Source organism: Mirounga leonina, unplaced genomic scaffold, assembly GCF_011800145.1.
Source record: "Mirounga leonina isolate KUSES-001 unplaced genomic scaffold, KU_Mleo_1.0 Mir_177, whole genome shotgun sequence".
Lineage (NCBI taxonomy): Eukaryota > Metazoa > Chordata > Mammalia > Carnivora > Phocidae > Mirounga > Mirounga leonina.
In genome coordinates, this window is record NW_023270459.1 from 4,901,909 (window position 1) to 4,918,597 (window position 16,689).

The window sequence follows — 16,689 nt, forward strand, 5'->3', positions numbered from 1 at the left end:
GCAAAAAATGAACCTCGACCTATAACCTCACATATTACACAAAAATTATTTCAAAATGAATCATAGACACAAAATGTTAAAGTATAAAACTCCGAGAAGGGAATACAGGAAAAAAAATCTTCATGACCTTGGGTTAGGCGAAGAGTTCTAAGATAAAACACCAAATGCACTATCCATAAGGTAAACTGATAAAATGGGAGTATATGAAAATTAAATACCTTTGCTCTATAAAAGATAGTTAAGATAATAAAAAAAACAAACTGGATTGGACAAAATATATTTATAAATCACACATCTAACAAAGAGCTTATATCTAGAATATATAAAGAACTCTTCAAAACTCAACAGTATGAGAACAAACAGCCCAATAAATAAATGCTTCACAAGATATGTGGATGTCAAATAATCACTTGAAAAAGTGGCGAACATATTAGCCACTAGGAAAATGCAAATTAAAAACACAGTGAGGTACCATCAGACACCTATTAGAGTAACTGAAAACAAAAACAAACTGACAATACCAAGTGCTGGCAACAGTGTAATAACTGGAACTTTCATACATTGATGTTGGGAATGTAAAATAATACAGTTACTTGGGAAAATAGTTTGGTAAATTTCTTGTAAAGTTAAAAACATGTAGTTACCATATGACAGCATCTCTACTCCTAGGTATTTACCTAAAGAAATGAAAATGTCCACACAAAAGTACCAACAGTGCCTTTATTAATGATTGCCCAAACCTGGAAACAACCCAAACTGCTATCATCTGGTGAATGGATAAACAGATTGTGGTTCACCCATAAGGACTACTACTCAACAATAAAAACAAATGAGCAACATATATGTGTGTGTGTGTGTGTGTGTGTGTGTATATATTCATTTGTTATATATTGTTATATATATAAAGTATTTATGTATATTATATATATTTAACAACAGAATTTATCATAACATCAAGAATTATGACATACTTAAGGATAAGTTTAATAAAATATGAGGAAGACTGAATATTACCCAGCATTGCTAAGAGAAATTAAAGACCTAAATAAAAAGAAACAGATGTTCATGAATTGGTGGACTCAGTAGTGTTCAGATGTGAATTACCTCCATATTGATCAATAGATTCAATACAATCCATATTATAATCCCCCAAAACATTTTCCCCCATAGCAATTGACAAGCTGATTTTAAAATATGTAACTGAAAAAGACTTTCAACAAAGCAGTAGCAGTTTTGAAATATGCAGTAATCAATACTCTTTGGTACTGTTAGAATAATAGACACATGGTACAATAGTATATAAGAGTATTCGGAAATAAATGTTATGCAGTCTACTGATTTTCACAAAGTAACACAATGGAGGGAGAGAATTTGTTTCAAGAAATGGTCCTAGAACAAATGTGTATGATTGTCCCTTCTTTTAACACCTTTATTAATTGCATACACTGTGACAGTAAGTTTCTAATTAATTTTATTTTTAAAATATTTTATTTATTTATTTGAGAGACAGTGAGAGAGAGCACAAGTGGAAAGGAGGGGGAGAAGCAGACTCCCGCTGAACAGGGAGCCCGATGCGGGGCTCCCTGCTCTGCGGGAAGCCTGCTTCTCCCTCTCCCACTCCCCCTGCTTGTGTTCCCTCTCTCGCTGTGTCTCTCTCTGTCAAATAAATAATAAAATCTTTTTAAAAATTTAAAAAATGCTAATAATCAATAAATATTGAGCATAAAAAATGCTAATAATAAAATTAATAAATATTGAGCATAGGTTTTTACAAGTATGTAGGTTCTATCACCACCATTTTAAAGCAATGCCCTGAAATAAAAAGTAAGGTGCCTAATGTCAAACAGCTTGACAGTGGTGGCATGACAATGACAAGAATTGACATCTGTGCTATGGTAGGCTTTCCAATATAAACTGCTTTTTAAAAATCAGGATGGATTATCTGAAGTTTAGCAATGATTTAAGAGTACTGGAAGGTTTTTTTATTCACTAGTTCATTCAACCATATTAGAATATGTCATATAAACTTTCATGCTATCAATGCTATATTAATGTCTCCCACCTTTTCTGAATTGGCCACCAATCCAGAATATTCGGATTCAAATATTATAAACACAAGAATGACAAATAAAGGCTTTATGTTTTCTGAATTCCATTATGAATTCTCTAATAGGAGAATATTTTCTAAAGGCCTACCAAGATTTTTAACATCCATGTTTCTCATTAGCATAAATTCTCTGATGCTGAACAATGTTTAAGCCATACATAATGGACTTCCCAAATTCCTTAAATTTTTAGGGTTTTACACACATATGGTTTCTCTGATGTACTTTAAGGGCTGAACTATATCTAAAGGCCTTCCCACATTTTCTACATTTAAAGGGTTTCTCACCGGTGTGTATCCTCTGATGTTCACTAAGGAATGAATTAAGTCTAAAGGCCTTGCCACATTCCTTACATTCAAAGGGTTTCTCACCAGTATGAACACTCTGATGTCCAATAAGTTGTCCATACACAGTAAAGGCCTTTCCACATTCCTTACATTCATAAGGTTTCTCACCAGTATGAATCCTCTGATGTTGAACTAGGGAAGAGCCAGAACTAAAGGTCTTCCCACACTCTTTACACTCATACGGATTCTCATCTGTATGAAGTCTTTCATGGTGAACAAGGTATGAGGCATGACTAAAGGCCTTCCCCATTCCTTGCATTCGCAGGGCTTTACCCCTGCATGAATTCTCTGATGTGCATTAAGAAATGAACTAAGTCTAAAAGCCTTCCCACATTCCTTACATTCGAACGGTTTCTCACCAGTATGAATACTCTGATGTCGAGTAAGTTGTCCATACACAGTAAAGGCCTTCCCACATTCCTTACACTCATAGGGTTTCTCACCAGTATGAATTCTCTGATGTTTAACCAGGGGTGAGCTACTACTGAAGGCCTTTCCACATTCTTTACATTCATAGGGTTTTTCATCAGTGTGAATTCGCTGATGTTGAACAAGGTATGAGAAGGTACTGAAGGCCTTCCCACATTCTTTACATACAAAAGGTTTTTCACCAGTATGAATATTCTGATGCCGAAGAAGTTTTCCATACACTATAAAAGCTTTCCCGCATTCCTTACATTCATAGGGTTTCTCACCTTTATGGATTTTTTGATGTTGAACAAGGTATGAGCTACTATAAAAAGCTTTTCCACATTCCCCACATTCACAGGGTTTCTTAACAGTATGAATACTCTCATGTATAGTAAATTGATGGCTATTACTAAAGGTCTTCCCACATTCCTTACATTCATATGGTTTCTCACCAGTATGAATTCTCCCATGTTTAACAAAGCCTGAGCCTCTAATAAAAGCCTTCCCACATTCTTTACATTCATAGAGTTTCTCAATAGTGTGAATTCTCTGATGTCGAACAAGGTACGAAAAGGTGGTAAAGGCCTTCCAACATTCCTTACATTTATAAGGTTTCTCACCAATATGAAATCTCTGATGTATGGTGAGTTGATGTCCATTACTAAAGTTCTTCCCACATTCTTTACGTTTGCAGGTTTTTTCACTAGAATGTGTTCTCTCATGTTGAACAAAGTTTGAGCCTTGACAAAACGTCTTCCCACATTCCTGACATTCACATGATTGCTCTCTGTTAAGAAGTCTCTGATGTAGAGCAAAAGATGTACATTTCTCAATAGTGGGCATTTCTTTAGAGCTGACTGTCTCATCCTTCAACTGAAAATCTGAAAGAAAACAAAAAAAACCCCCCAAATATTGTTTTCCTATATGAGAAAATATAGGAATAGAGATTTCTATGGAAGAGACACATTGAAAATATCTACTAGAAATAAATAGCCTAGGCAATACTAAAATACTGTTATAAAAATCAAAAACAGGTCAAAGAGAAATACAGAGATTAATGAGAGTTTATTTAAAATACCAACGTTGGTGATAAAATAGGTTTCACTTCTGATATTAGGTGTGGATCAGAATCTTTGAAGAGCTTGTTGAGAAACTGATATTCCAGCATCATCCCAGACCTCCTGAATCAGAATACACAAGGCAAGTTCCTGGGCACTGATATGTTTAACATTTCTTATAAATGTTTCTGATACAGATGAAATTTCATTTCCCCCCACTGTGGCTTCTCTTTACACTTAAGAGTCAAATCCATGTATCTTTCATTAATATGATCCCCGCTTACCTATCAGGCCTCATATCAAGTCATAATTTTCTTTGTTCCCTATTTACCTCACTTTCCCCTTTCAGCACTTGGAATGTGTCACAAATTTTCTCATCTTTTGGTTCCATCTGCAGGTGATGTCATTTCCCAAAAATTCTTTGGCATGTGTTGTTTGCAGACTGGATCCTTCTCATCCTATATATGTTTAAGGTAAAATGTCACTTTATCAGGATACTGTAAATTGCTGACCTTGTCTAAGGATGTCCATGTCTTTATCTTCTAACACTTAATTCTTATAATTCCTACCTGTTTTCAATTATATAATTATTTCTCTTTGTCAAAAATTTTAATTTACTTCTCCCAAACCTACCTGTGATAGATATTTTGGCCTTCATGACCTTTGCCCATATCATGCCTGTGAATATGTTGCATCACATGGCAAAAGATATGTAATTAAGGTTACTAATTAGTTGCTTTAAGACGGAGACATTAACCTGGCTTATCTGGGTAGGCCCTAAAAAGCAGAGCTTTCTTCTGGCTGAGGGCAGAAGAGAAGTCAGAGACCTTCAAAGTGTGAGATGGACAAGACTTGCTGGTTGCTGACTGGAAGACAGAGGGGGCCACATGGAAAGTGTGAGAAGGAAATAAATTCTGCCAGTAACCTGTCAGCTTGGAAGAAGACCCCATGCCCCAAAGAACTGCAGTCACAGCTGATACTTGGATTTAGCCATCCTGTGCTGAACTGATCTATACAATTATTTGATTACATAGGACTATAGTCTTAAGCTACTAAATTTGTGGTAATTTATTACAAAGCAACAGAAAACTAACTCCAAAAGCAGGCCCAACCCCTATTTCATTCAGCACTGAACTATAACTCTCTAGCACACAGCAGAAATTGATTGCAAAAAAAAAAGAAAAGAAAAAAGAAAAATCTCTAGACAAAAGAAAGAATTAGGATATAATTAAAAGACAATATCATACAAATAACTCACTGATAACCCATTAATATAATATAGATAATCCTTGAAGAAATAAACAATTTCTGGAATGAGAAAGGGAAGGTACAAGATGAACCTCAGATATCTTTGCCTTTAAAAAGTCAGGTAAATTTTGAAGACTCATAGGTTTCTCAAGAAACAGAAGAGACTTACTATGGAGCTCTGTATGGCAAATACAATGACAAAAGGAACACATGAATGATTATTTTCAATTATACATTCTGAATCAATGATAATGGGTGGATAAAAGATGAATCCATAGTAATTCTTGCAAGTGAACAGAAAAAAAAATTTTTTTAATCTTTGTTGTTGAATAATCTCATACTTAGAAAAAGTATTTTTTTTTTTTTTAAAGATCTTATTTATTCATTTGACAGAGAGAGACACAGTGAGAGAGGGAACACAAGCAGGGGGAGTGGGAGAGGGAGAAGCAGGCTTCCCGCCAAGCAGGGAGCCCGATGCAGGGCTCAATCCCCGGACCCTGGGATCATGACCTGAGCCGAAGGCAGACGCCCAATGACTGAGCCACCCAGGTGTCCCTAGAAAAAGTATTTAACTACTAGTAAAGAGTCAAATAATTTGTCTTTCTCTTTTCATTGGAACTATGTTTCAAGATAACCAAAAAGTACTAGTTTAGAACACTAAGAAATAGTTACACAAGAAACTACAGTAACAAAGTACCTTCCTACAAATAATGATATTTTTTATTCTGATGAGGATTAACAACATGACAAGTTGCTAAAGAAATGAATATTCCTGGATAATAAAGTAAAAGGAAAACCGCACAGATTACTGTTTAGTTACAAGGAGGAAAATTAAATAATGTGGGTTTGGACTGTTATCACTCTAATCCAGTGGTTGATATATATATTTTTTAATTTATTTATTTTACAGAGAGAGCATGCATCTGTGCAACTGGGGGGCAGAACAGGAGAGGGAGAGAGAGAATCCTCAAGCAGACTCCTCACTGAGTGTGGAGCCCAACCTCGGGGGGGCTTGATCCCAGGACCCTGAGATCATGACCTGAGCCAAAATCAAGAGTTGGCTACTTAACCCACTGAGACAAAAATGTTTACCTTTTAAAAATATTTCCATGTTATATGATAAGCTGTACAGGCATTTTGACCAAAACTAGACCACTGGGATGGCCCCTACAGATAAGTATTGAATTTGCACACAAGAGTCAACTGGAAAATTGGATCAGATATGTTATCTCATTAAACTGACTGCCTTTAGGATGATTTCTGTTATCTCTTAAGATCAGTTTGGCCCATCAATTCTCCAACTTCTCAGAAAAAAAAAAAAAGGCTATTTAGATCATTTCATTCAAAGAGGAGAAAATCTGGGTGTTGACTATTGTCAAAAAACTTCCACCACCATTAAAGGAGAATTTTGAACTGCTTTCTTCTGCTCTCAGGGCTTTTCATGTCATACTATACCAGATGACCTCAAAATGGGGAGAATTATACAGCACTGTGGTTCAGGACCACTAGATTTGGATCATGTCACAAAGGTATAGCACTCGTATCCAAGAAATTGGATAGGCAGTGGTTCTAGACAGATTCTGTTTAGAAAATATACTGGCCCAACAAGGCAGAGATATGACTCTTAGGAGAATGTTGTACTCACATCTTTAAAGACCTCTCTGAGATCTCTAAGATTACTAAAATGACCCAGGAAACAAGTAAGAAATCACCAAGTTAGGTAATAAGGATAATTCCCTCCATATTGGGTTCTGTGGGCTCTTTGGATCAGGGATGGAATCTGTTCTTTTGGTTGAATTTGAGTACTAGTCTTTGATCCTGGTTTAGAAGCAGACTAGAAATCCTGATCATAATATTTCTCATAGTATTGTCTATACTACAGCATTCAAATGTATAATCTACAGTCCTAAATGCTGTTGTGCCACCATTTTCTTATCAACAGATCCAAATAATCTTCCAAATAAAAAAATAAGAAAATACACTTTCAAAGGTTGAAATGACTTTCATATACACACAACCATGACACATCCAACAATTGTGTACATTTGGAGAATTTTGCTCCTGAGAAGATAATGTTCTATCCTCCAGATAAGGCTGAAAAATGACCAAAAAGGTGGCAGGGGAAACCAAGAAGTGAAACCAACATAATTCCTTGTCTCTGGGTTAAACAAAATTGAGAAAAACATACTTCCTGGGACATGTCTTAACCTTCCATAAATTATCAGGGCCCATGGGATTAAGTTTTAGTTTTTGAGTTTTTTTTAAGCAGTTCTAACTATTTGTAAGAATTAATATTTTCTGACTTTTATTCTTTCTTAAAGACCTTCCAAAGACAAAAATTCACTTATTTTCAAAAAAGAATAAATTTCATTCTACTTTACAGTTACACAGGGTTCTACTGGATCTTTTCATGGAACTAAGATATACAATGGGATACCAATCATCTATTTTTCCTTTAAGAATAAAAGAATAATGTTCCCTTGGGACATTTTTCTGTTTCATCATCTGAAAAGCTATTTCATCATTATCAATTATATCCCAGTGTGCAAAAAAGAAAAATTAAAATAAGGAAATGGAAGAATTCTGGCATTGCCCAGAAAGATGATACAGTAGTGAAATAAATCATTACTACATTGTCCTTCAGTTTTCTCAACGTGTTGCTCAAAGGATTGCATCCATTATCTTTTAAGGTTTCAAAGAAGACTTCAGACATCAATTTGTGCCTTAAAAAATATTTAGCATTTGGGATACCTGGGTGGTTCAGTCGGTTAAGCATCTGCCTTCGGCTCAGGTCATGATCCCAGAGTCCTGGGATCAAGTCCCGCATCGGGCTCCCTGCTCAGTGGAGAGCCTCCTTCTCCCTCTGCCTGCCGCTCCCCCTGCTTGTGCTCTCTCTCTGTCAAATAAATAAATAAAATCTTTTAAAAAATATTTAGCGTTTATTGAACACAGTTGAGAATTCAAAATTTTTCATTTTCTACCCATTATGGCAAAGATAAGCAAAGTGACAAAGAAAGACACTTCATAAACATCATGTAAATCAGAAGATGAGTGCAAAGATAAAGGGAGCAGTGCTCTAGAGCAGCCTGTCCAATATGGTAGCCACCAGCTATGTGACTAAATTGAGAGGTGCTGTGAGTGTAACATACACACCAGATTTTGAAAACTTAGAGCAAAGAGAAATGTAAATTATCTCATTAGTAATTTTATAGTAATTGTACTGATCATATTTGGGATATATTGAAATAAACAAAATGCATTATTAATTTTACCATTTTCTTTTTAAATTCACCACTAGGAGACTTTATATTACATATGTGGCTTGCATTACATTCTAGATGACAAAGTGGTATGTGGTGAACTATCTTACTAATATCGTTTATGGTAAAAAAAGACCACTGAGAGACAAGTTGCATATGGACTCAGAAAATGGGAAAGGTCATCGGGAGGCCAATTCTGTAGTGCGAACTGGGGGTGATGGTGGTCTGGATTAGAAAGTTAGTGGTGGAAAATGGTGAGAAGGTATGGCACTCATATTTTGAACATAGAACGAACAACATGCTGGCGTGCCTGCTGTGTGATATTCCGAATAGTTAAAGCCAAGATCACCAAAGGCAGTCTTAGTCTGAATGTTCATTTGAGCCTAAGATGATCCTCTCATAGGTGCTGCAGGTAAAAAAAAAAAAATGATTTTCTTGTTGTGGTTATAGAATATAATGTCCTTTTCTTAGTATATTCTTGAGTATTTAGGGATGAAATGTTATAATTTGTGCAACTTAAATGGTACAGCAAAACTTTTTTTATATAGATACAGAACAAAGCAAAATATTAAAAACTGGTGAATCTACGTGATGGTTTTAAGGATTGCTGTATTACTTTTTCAACTTTTATGTGGATTTTAATTCAGTTGGCAACATACAAAACCAAAACACAACAAAACAGACTTTTAAGAACGGCATATTTCCATACATTAAGAAACATTAAAAACAATACAATTTATTTAAAAAAAAACAAAATAAAAAGCCCTCAAAGTGATATATGTAGACTGATTAGATACAAAGTGTATAGGGTTGAATAGTGGTTCCCCCTCCCTCAGAATGTGAGGAAATAGATGTAATTCATTAATATGAGGTCATTTTGGATTAGTGTGAGCACTAAATCTAAAGTGACTGGTGTCCTTACGAGAAAAGGAGAGGACACACAAAGACAGACACAAAGGAGGACATGCTGTGACAACAGAGGCAGAGATGGGAGTGATGTAGCTATAAACCAAAGAATGCCAAGACTACCAGCAACCACCAGAAGCTACAAAAAAGCAAAAAAGGATCCTTCCCCGGAACCTTCAGAGACAGAATGCCCTTGACTTCTTGATTTCAAACTTCTGGCTTTGAGAATTGTGAGGCAGTAGATTTCTGTTGTCTTAAGCCACCAAGTTTGTAGTATTTTGTTACAGCAGAACCAATTTACAGATTTGTGACTTATTATGGCAAAAACTAATACACAAAGATAAATATATAATACAGAAAAGAGCTACGAAATAGGTTTAAAAAAAAAAAAAAAAAAACTTTTCGGGGCACCTGGGTGGCTCAGATGGTTAAGCGTCTGCCTTCGGCTCAGGTCATGATCCCAGGGTCCTGGGATCGAGTCCCACATCAGGCTCCCTGCTCCTTGGGAGCCTGCTTCTCCCTCTGCTTCTCTCTCTCTGTCTCTCATGAATAAATAAATAAAATCTTAAAAAAAAAAACCAAAAACTTTTCTTCAGGTAATTTCCATTTCTGAAAATCAATTCTAATTAAACCCTGAATAATTATAGGAATAAATAGTTAGTGTCAATTAAAAAAAAAATAGGTGGGAGCCCATCAAAACGTGTGACACAGAACTGAAACTAAATAAAAATTTTAAATGCAAATAATAGTCTCTGAAAAAAATTATAAATTTCAAACATGAACATTTTCTGTTCTTTTCTTTTTTAATTTAAATTTTACTTAGTTAACGTAACAGTGTAATATTGTTTCTGGAGTAGAATTCAATGATTTGTCACTTAAATACAACACCCAGTGCTCATCACAACAAGTGCCCTCCTTAATACCCGGCAGCTGTCTAGCCCATCCCCTACCCACCTCCCTCCATCAATCCTCAGTTTGTTCTCTATCTTTAAGAATCTTTTATGGTTTGTTTCCCTCTCTCCTTTTTCTTTCCCCTTCCCGTCAAACGTGAACATTTTCTATTAGAACTTATATCAGCTTTTTTAAAAAGAAGCTAAATTTCTTCTGTTTGTTTTTTAAATGAAAAATAATTAGTGCATGTTCCTAACTATATGACTTTCAACCACAGAACTGTATTTGAAATGTTGCAAAAGACCTTCATTTTATCAAAAAGAATGCTATGTCTTTCTTCCTGCCTTCTCTTCACTGCTAGGATGCTGCATCTTCTTCTAGGACATTCCTCCTTCCCAGCCACTCTTGGGCCATCCCTCCTCAGCAGACTCCAGCGTCTACATCTCTTGCCCTCACTTACATCTCCATATCCTACTAGAGCTGCTCTTTACTAAGTTGTGAATGCCATTTAATTACATATTCTAGCTCACATATTAAAACTAAATTTCATTATAAGGGTTTTTTTTTTAAGTAAAAAAGGACACAGAGGCTACCATGAAGAGGCTCCCGTTTGCCAAATATGAGACAATTTGAATATCAAAATGATAGTAGAAGATTACAACTGACTGAGTACAGTAAGAATGCCTGGGCTCACACTGAATAAATAACTGAAACATTGTTCAAATTGAGAAACAATCTGCAAAAGACATGTACTCATCAAAAGTGCCAAGATCATAAAAGGCAAAGAGAGACCAAGGAGTTCTTTCAAATTAAAGGAGATTAAAGTAAGAAGACTACTAAATGAAATTCATGATTTTTGTCTTGGATACTGGGTTGAATTTTATTTTTTTTCTATAAAGGATACCAGTGAGGAGGCACCTGCGTGGCTCAGTTGGTTAAGCTTCTGGCTCTTGTTTTTGGCTCAGGTCATGATCTCAGGGCTGTGAGATCAAGGCCGGAGTTGGGCTTTGCACTCAGCAAAGTCTGCTTGGGATTCTCTCTCTCCCTCTCCCGTTGCCCCTCCCCCTGCTCATGTGCACTCTCTCTCTCTCTAAATAAAAGAATATAAATAAAAGAAAAAAAGGAAAAAGAAATATACACTGAAACATTTAGGGTAAAGGTGAAGTCATTTCAAGGGAAAGGGACAGAATGAGAATGATAAAAAGCAAATATATAAAATATTAACAGTCTCCAGGTAAAGGTTACATGTATGTTCTGTGTTATTCTCACAAATTTTCTGGTTAGGAATTATTTCAAAATAAAGAGTTACATAAAATCCATCAATTAAGAACCCTGTACATATTTGTTTAAATCAATACATTTCAGTTAAAAGAAGAATATACAAATGCAGAATGGCACAGTGATTATTAAAGATAAGCCAACTCTGTCTAAATTCTAGTTCTAAGAACTAGCTCTATAATTAGGAAAATTTCTTAATCATCCCAAGTCTTAGTTTCCTCAGATAATAAAATACTGATAGCAATCTGAAAAACGTCTCACAATGTTGCCGTGAGAATCAATAAGGCAATAACGTGTAAAATGCTTAGAACAGGGCGCCTGGGTGGCTCAGTTGGTTAAGCGACTGCCTTCGGCTCAGGTCATGATCCCGGAGTCCCCGGATCGAGTCCCGCATCGGGCTCCCTGCTCGGCGGGGAGTCTGCTTCATCCTCTGACCCTATCCCCTCTCATGTGTTCTCTCTCTCTCATTCTCTCTGTCAAATAAATAAATAAAATCTTTAAAAAAAAAAATGCTTAGAACAGTGTCAGGCATAGAGTAGAGAACCAATAAAGAAACTGCTATTATCACCACCCGTCTGCATAAGAGGCAATGATCAAAAAGGGAATAAGTCAGTATAGCATGAGTAAACTCAACAACAAAGATTTCATACCTCCCCTCATTAATTTTCAGTTAATCATTTTTCTTCTTATAGCTCTGAGAAAACACAAGATAAAAGATATATATTCAGTGTGAACCAAGATGGCGGCTCCCGTGGATCTGGAGTTGAAGAAGGCCTTCACAGAGCTTCAAGCCAAAGTTACTGACACTCAACAGAAGGTGAAGCTTGCAGACATACAGATTGAACAGCTAAACAGAACGAAAAAGCATGCACATCTTACAGATACAGAGATTATGACTTTGGTAGATGAGACTCACATGTATGAAGGTGTAGGAAGAATGTTTATTCTTCAGTCCAAGGAGGCAATTCACAATCAACTGTTAGAGAAACAGAAAATAGCAGAAGAAAAAATTAAAGAATTAGAACAGAAAAAATCCTACCTGGAGCGGAGTGTGAAGGAAGCTGAGGACAACATCCGGGAGATGCTGATGGCACGAAGGGCACAGTAGGAAATCTCTAGCAGAAGCTTCCTGCCCCCTCCCATTCCTGGCAAGGGCAGAGGGGCCCATGTGGGGAAAGCATCCTCTCTTCTGCCCTGATGGACTTTTTTTTTTGGATGATCTGGTAACCCTGTGTTTTCTCCTTCACCCTGATACCCTTTCAGATCCCAACTCTGTGTTTTTTGTCCTGGCTCTGTCTGCCACCCCTGCCCAGAACACTCTTCTCCCCTGGGGGTGAGTCACCAACTCCCAAGAGAGGGAAGCTGGGAGCCAGGACATGGGGGGGCTTTGCCCAAGCCTATCACTAGTTATGCTGCTTAGACCAATAAAAGGCATCTGTTCCCCCCCCCCAAAAAGATATATATTCATTCCTCTACTATATCAATTAAGTTACCGACATCCACATCCACTGTCACCGTTTTCTCTTATGCACAAAATTCCACCATCTTACCCGCCCAGCTGAAGGCCATTGCTTCCACAATAATTTCCTCCTAATTCTTCCATTTTCACCACTCTGTGGAAGCGTTCCCGACATCAATCATGCAGGTGTAACCCCATGTCCCAACCAACCCCATCTCTTCATAGGCAATGCCTCTACAGAACTGGGGTACTCACTCCCATTCTGCTTAAACCACTCCTGTCAGGCTTTCGTTCCTTGATGCCACTGAGGATTTCCCCTTCTGGGAAGGTCAAATATTGAGGCCATTGCTCGTTTCTTGTTTTAATTCCTGTTTCAGTGATCAGTCGTCCGCCCTGAAACATACTCTTCACTTGTCTTTGGTGGTACCACTTAATTCTACCTTAAAATGTGCTTCTCAACAGTCTCTTGTGCAGCCCCGCCGACAGACACAACCGTGAGACTCCTCTGTCTGCACTGGCTCTTTGGGAGACCTCACGCACTCCCCTGGCTTTAAACACCAGCCATATGCCAATAAAACCCAACTGCCAAGTGCGAGCCTATACTCTCCCTGAGCTCAGGCGTGCATATTCAACAGCCTCATCAGCATTTCTAATAGCCATCTCAAGCTTCACATATTCAAAGTACGCGTGTTTAGATTTGTTCTCCATCCTGCCTTTTCTCTCTCTTTCCCATCTCAGGTAGTTTGTCACCATTCACCTGCTCAACTCAAAACCTGCTCATCCTTCTTCATGTCCTTCTGCCGCCACCCCCATTTATAATTCACCAGCATGTTGTTAGCTCTATGTTCAAAATCCATTACGAGTGCCATACCTTCTCACCACTTTCCACCACTAACATTCTAATCCAAACCACCATCACCCCCCAGTTCGCACTACAGAATTGGCCTCGCGGCAGCTTTTCCCATTCTTACCCTTGTCCCCATTCAGTCCATCCTCTATGCATCTGTGCAGGAAAAAGCAGAGGGGAGCGATGGAAGGTATCTGCAGACCTGAGAACCTCAAAATAAACAGTAGATATTCATCTAAAAGGTTAGCAGGCTAATTGGAGGAGAGGTAGTGAAACCAATAGCGAGGTTTGGGGTGCTTCGTAAGGTTGGATGTGGTTGGAAGTGATCTATCAGGGAGAGAGAGAAAAAAGGGTTGTCATTAGGTAGAAGCTGGTAAAGGGCTCGAGGGGAGTTGGAGAAGTTTTATCTCCTCATGTGGAGAATCTGGGTGAAGAGAATAGGAAAATTCTTTGTAGAATTCTGCAACTTCTCTGTAAGCCTGAAATTATTTTTATTTAATTAGTTTATTATTATTGTTTATTTTTTTAAAGATTTTATTTTTAAGTAATCTCTACACCCAACATGGGGCTTGAACTCAAGCCCGAGATCAAGAGTCGCTCACTCTTTGACTGAGCCAGCCAGGTGCCCCTGAAATTATTATTTTTTAAATGTTTTACTTCTGCTCAGGTTGATGTTTTAAGGATATCTGTTTTATAATAACTCATTAAGCTGTGTAATTTAACATGGCTTTCTAGTCTTCATCTCATTTTTAAAAATTTTTAAATCAGAAAAATGTAAATTAGATCATGGCTTCTAGTCACTTTTAGAAAATAAGCCAGGTTCCTGATAATTAACAAAAAAATATACATGACTTGGTCCCTTCTGATATTCTCCCTTTTTTCTTGTTACTCTCCCCTCATTAATTCTGTTCCACTCTGCTCATTGCTCCTGAATCACACAAAGCTCATTTCCACCTCAAGTAATGCAAATTTGTTATTCACTCTGCCTGGAATGTTCTATATAATTATACAGCCTAATCCCTTCTTGTTCTTATCTCTGCTCAGTTATCACCACCTCAGAATATACAAATAAATCTAAATGTAGAAGAGGAGCTGAAAGCAGTCAAATTCAAAATAATAGCTGAAATACTGCACTGGGAAAGAGAGCAGGCCTAATAAGATGACCAGGGAAATATGAGAAGGTGAGGGAATGATAAAATTGGTAAAGGTGAAGCTTCTTTGGAAATTTTGGTGAGATATTTATCTTTCTCCCAAGTTTCAGGCTTTCTATGCAGGCCTTGCTGGGGCCTTTGAAGGGAAAGTTACAAACAACAGCTCAGAGATGTGCCTACTCCCTGACCACATGGGTTACTTCCAGCAATGAGAGCTTCTCTACCTGACCTGCTCTTACTCACCTGTGTATTGTCTTCTTTGATCTTTCCTCACTATCATCCATGGCTCTTTCCATTGTTCCAATAAAGTAATCAGATGTGGTTTAGAAATGGAATGTCCAGCTTACAAGGTAAGAATGCCATACAATGTAGAAAAGAAATAAAATAGGAATTAAAAAATACTTTGAGCTTAGGTTAAACTTGGAATAGACTAAAATGACATTGAGAAGTACTTCAGGGAAAGGCAAGGTGATTCAAGAATCCAAATAGATGGGCAAAAGGTTTTATTTTAAGTGAAATCTATTCTCTCTCTCTTTCTTTCTCTCTCTCCTATGTCTTGACAGAAAGCATGACCTTGTAATTGAGAACACAGACTCTGGTACCAGAGTGCATGGGTTCAAATTCCTGTTTCTGCCTCCTACCAGCTGTGTGACCTAGGGAAACACACTTAAACTGTCTTCAACATTCTCATCTGAAATGGTTATCAATAATCCCTATCTCATAGGGTGATTGTGAGGAGAAAAATCAGTTAATATAAATCAGATACAAACATGTAAAGAGCTTAGGATAGTGACTGGTACACAGTAAGCACAATGTGAGTTACTAACATTATTACTGTTATTTTTCTAAGAGAAAAACCAAAAAGTTTCTTGAAACATATGTATCTATAGGATACTCATTTAATTTTAAATGCAAAGTTCATGAATTATAAATTTTAACCACAAAATCAGGGTAATTGTTTTGTAAGAAAGAAAGTGAGGTACCTTCAGGTTTAAATGATTTGTTTATCCAGCCCCCCACTGTATAAGTTGCACAGGCTCTTCAGATAGAACAAATCAGGACCCTGTGTCTAGCTGTTTTGACTGCAGGTGGGTCAGATAGTAATAGTGCATTTATAGCAATTTTGAGCATAAACATAATGAGAAATCTGGCCTTTGTCAATGTTTATGCAATAAACACCCCAGAGTTCTAATCCTGCCATTTCATCCTTTCCAGCCTAACAAAGCTCAAACCATTTCTTTGGGGACAGAGGGAAGAAATTACGTTCACTTCTTAAGATAGCCCTAAAATGTACGATGTTGGGGAGAAGATTCTAATTTATTTGACAGAGGTAAACTTACCCAGTGAGACCAAGTTACTATAGTTCTCCAACATCACATCCCTGTGCAAGTGCCTCTGAGCAGGATTCACTCCCCCACTCCTGCTGAGAGAAGGCTACGGCCACATCCCTGAATGTCACTGATCCCTGAAACTGCAAACCCACATATGTCTGGTGAAATTAAAAAAAAAAAAAAATGTTTTAAGATGAAAGAAGAGGAGATAATAAGTTTCAACGTAGCATATAAGAAGCAAATGAATCAGAATATCTGCATGTTCTGGAAGAACCCTGTTGCTACGGTCAAAATTTTCTGTATGCTGTGGGATACCACAGTACTCCAGATCTGTTGAGAAATTGATAAAATAATCCAAGTTTCTCTGTTAAATAAAACAGCATACACAAAGACACTG

The 16,689-nt window shown here is 37.2% G+C and overlaps 2 protein-coding genes across 2 annotated transcripts; one reads left to right on the forward strand and one right to left on the reverse strand.

Moving 5' to 3' along the window:
* Positions 1-1,681: 1,681 nt before the first annotated feature.
* Positions 1,682-16,675, reverse strand: ZNF30 (zinc finger protein 30). Its single transcript, XM_035023584.1, is given in 6 exon segments — positions 1,682-2,701; positions 2,704-3,744; positions 15,205-15,303; positions 16,302-16,369; positions 16,371-16,450; positions 16,616-16,675. Coding segments are annotated over 6 exon segments (1,755 nt in total). The 3' UTR covers positions 1,682-2,294.
* LOC118022868 (prefoldin subunit 1-like) lies at positions 4,285-12,949 on the forward strand. The gene is made up of 2 exons (XM_035023831.1): positions 4,285-4,394; positions 12,197-12,949. Exon 2 carries the CDS (start codon positions 12,244-12,246, stop codon positions 12,610-12,612), a length of 369 nt encoding a protein of 122 aa, XP_034879722.1. The 5' UTR covers positions 4,285-4,394; positions 12,197-12,243; the 3' UTR covers positions 12,613-12,949.
* Positions 16,676-16,689: the final 14 nt, after the last annotated feature.

Excerpts from the sequence above, each read along its gene's own strand:
- LOC118022868 (XM_035023831.1), top strand. The coding sequence starts at position 12,244 with ATGGCGGCTCCCGTGGATCTGGAGTTGAAGAAGGCCTTCACAGAGCTT.